The sequence below is a fragment of the Cyprinodon variegatus genome, unplaced genomic scaffold (genome assembly GCF_000732505.1).
Source record: "Cyprinodon variegatus isolate N-32 unplaced genomic scaffold, C_variegatus-1.0 Scaffold143, whole genome shotgun sequence".
Lineage (NCBI taxonomy): Eukaryota > Metazoa > Chordata > Actinopteri > Cyprinodontiformes > Cyprinodontidae > Cyprinodon > Cyprinodon variegatus.
The window spans coordinates 175,719-177,164 of record NW_015150596.1 but is presented as its reverse complement, the minus strand read 5'-3'; the positions used below and the strand labels follow the sequence as shown (position 1 = coordinate 177,164).

At 39.8% G+C, this 1,446-nt stretch overlaps 1 protein-coding gene across 1 annotated transcript in view; it reads left to right on the top strand.

Moving 5' to 3' along the window:
• nphs1 (nephrosis 1, congenital, Finnish type (nephrin)) overlaps positions 1-1,446 on the top strand; it is a 66,527-nt gene that overhangs the window by 37,989 nt on the left and 27,092 nt on the right. The window contains exon 7 of the mRNA XM_015376849.1: positions 640-797. Coding sequence (XP_015232335.1) covers positions 640-797 — 158 coding nt within the window. The remainder of the gene's footprint in view (positions 1-639; positions 798-1,446) is intronic.

Here is a 1,446-nt window from a genome sequence, read left to right as displayed (position 1 = left end):
ACCCCCAATCCCCCACCCCCCTCCCTTACCGTATCCCCTGCAGGCTGTGGTGCCATGCCTTCAAGTCATCCATTCAGGGATGCTGAAAATGAACTGCAGATTTTAGAGCTCTAACAAATGCTGCAGGGTACAGAGTGAGACTCCATGCTGGAATTCTTACAATAATACATATTATGTCTGTCTGTCATTCTGTCTGTCTCTTTCCCACTCTTTATATATATATATATATATATATATATATATATATATATATATATATATATATATATATATATAAACATGCAAACTGACACACATGACCTACCTTCCCTGAACCTGTCAGTTCAGTCCTCCTTCCAGCCTTTGTATTCCCCTGGAGGATTTATACTACTGCATCGTATCGCCTGCAGCGATTGTACCCTGTCTCCCCCTCTGGTTAAAATGAAGCAGACTTTAAAAACCACAATGAAAAACCCCTAGAGAAAACAAGTTGCCACTCAAAGTGATTTTCACTCTCACCCTTGATACATGCTCTGTGTCTCACATCCTAAAATAGTCTCTCTGCCACTGTGATCAGAATAGGGAGCTGTTGAATGCGGGGTGATATTTTTACTGACTTCTTTGTGTGTTTGCCTGTGTATGTGGGTGCATTTTCTTCAGTTGATCCTGTGGAGTTGACGCTGTCGGGTTCGCTGGAGGCCGTCGAGGGGCAGGAGTTGACTCTGAGCTGCCATGCTTCCTCAAGTAATCCCGCAGTCCACATTCGTTGGTGGCTCGGTTACAAGGAGCTCAACAACACTGGTGTTACAATAGAAGAGGTGGGGCTGCAAGGCACACACATACACAAAGCGAGTTTGTATCAAGCAGAGCAGGTAGATGGCAGGAAGAGCAATGAGATAAAGAAAGCAGTGGGTTTTACAGCCTGATCAGAGACATACATATGAATATCAGAATATCATATTACTGAACTGTTCAGTGTTGGGGGAACTCATTACATATAACTGACCAAAAAAAAAAATCGAGGCTTTATCTATTATAGAATTCTTTATATTCACTGAAACTGAGTAAAATAAATTGTCCCCAACTAATGTTTTCATAAATGTACTTTTTGTAAGTTAGAGAGAATCCAAAAGTACGTTTTATGGCCAGATTCATTGTAGATTAAAATATTACCAATCAGTTTTACCAGATTGTTCTTCCAACCAATAAATGTTTAATAGTGTTGAGTGAGGGACCTTTCGGTTAGTGTAATTTTAACCTGCTTTACTGTGTTGAGTCCAAGGCTTATGATATAAGCATTTTAATTCATTAAAAGAATTGGACTATCACCATGATTCTACCAACTATCGGCAAAGAAGCTCTATGGTAGAACCCTGCCACTCTGCTTGGCAGTTCAGTTTTCTGCCATGTTCATGTCAGCGATAATTTAAAATACAAGAAACTGCAAAAAAAAAAAAGCCACATAAA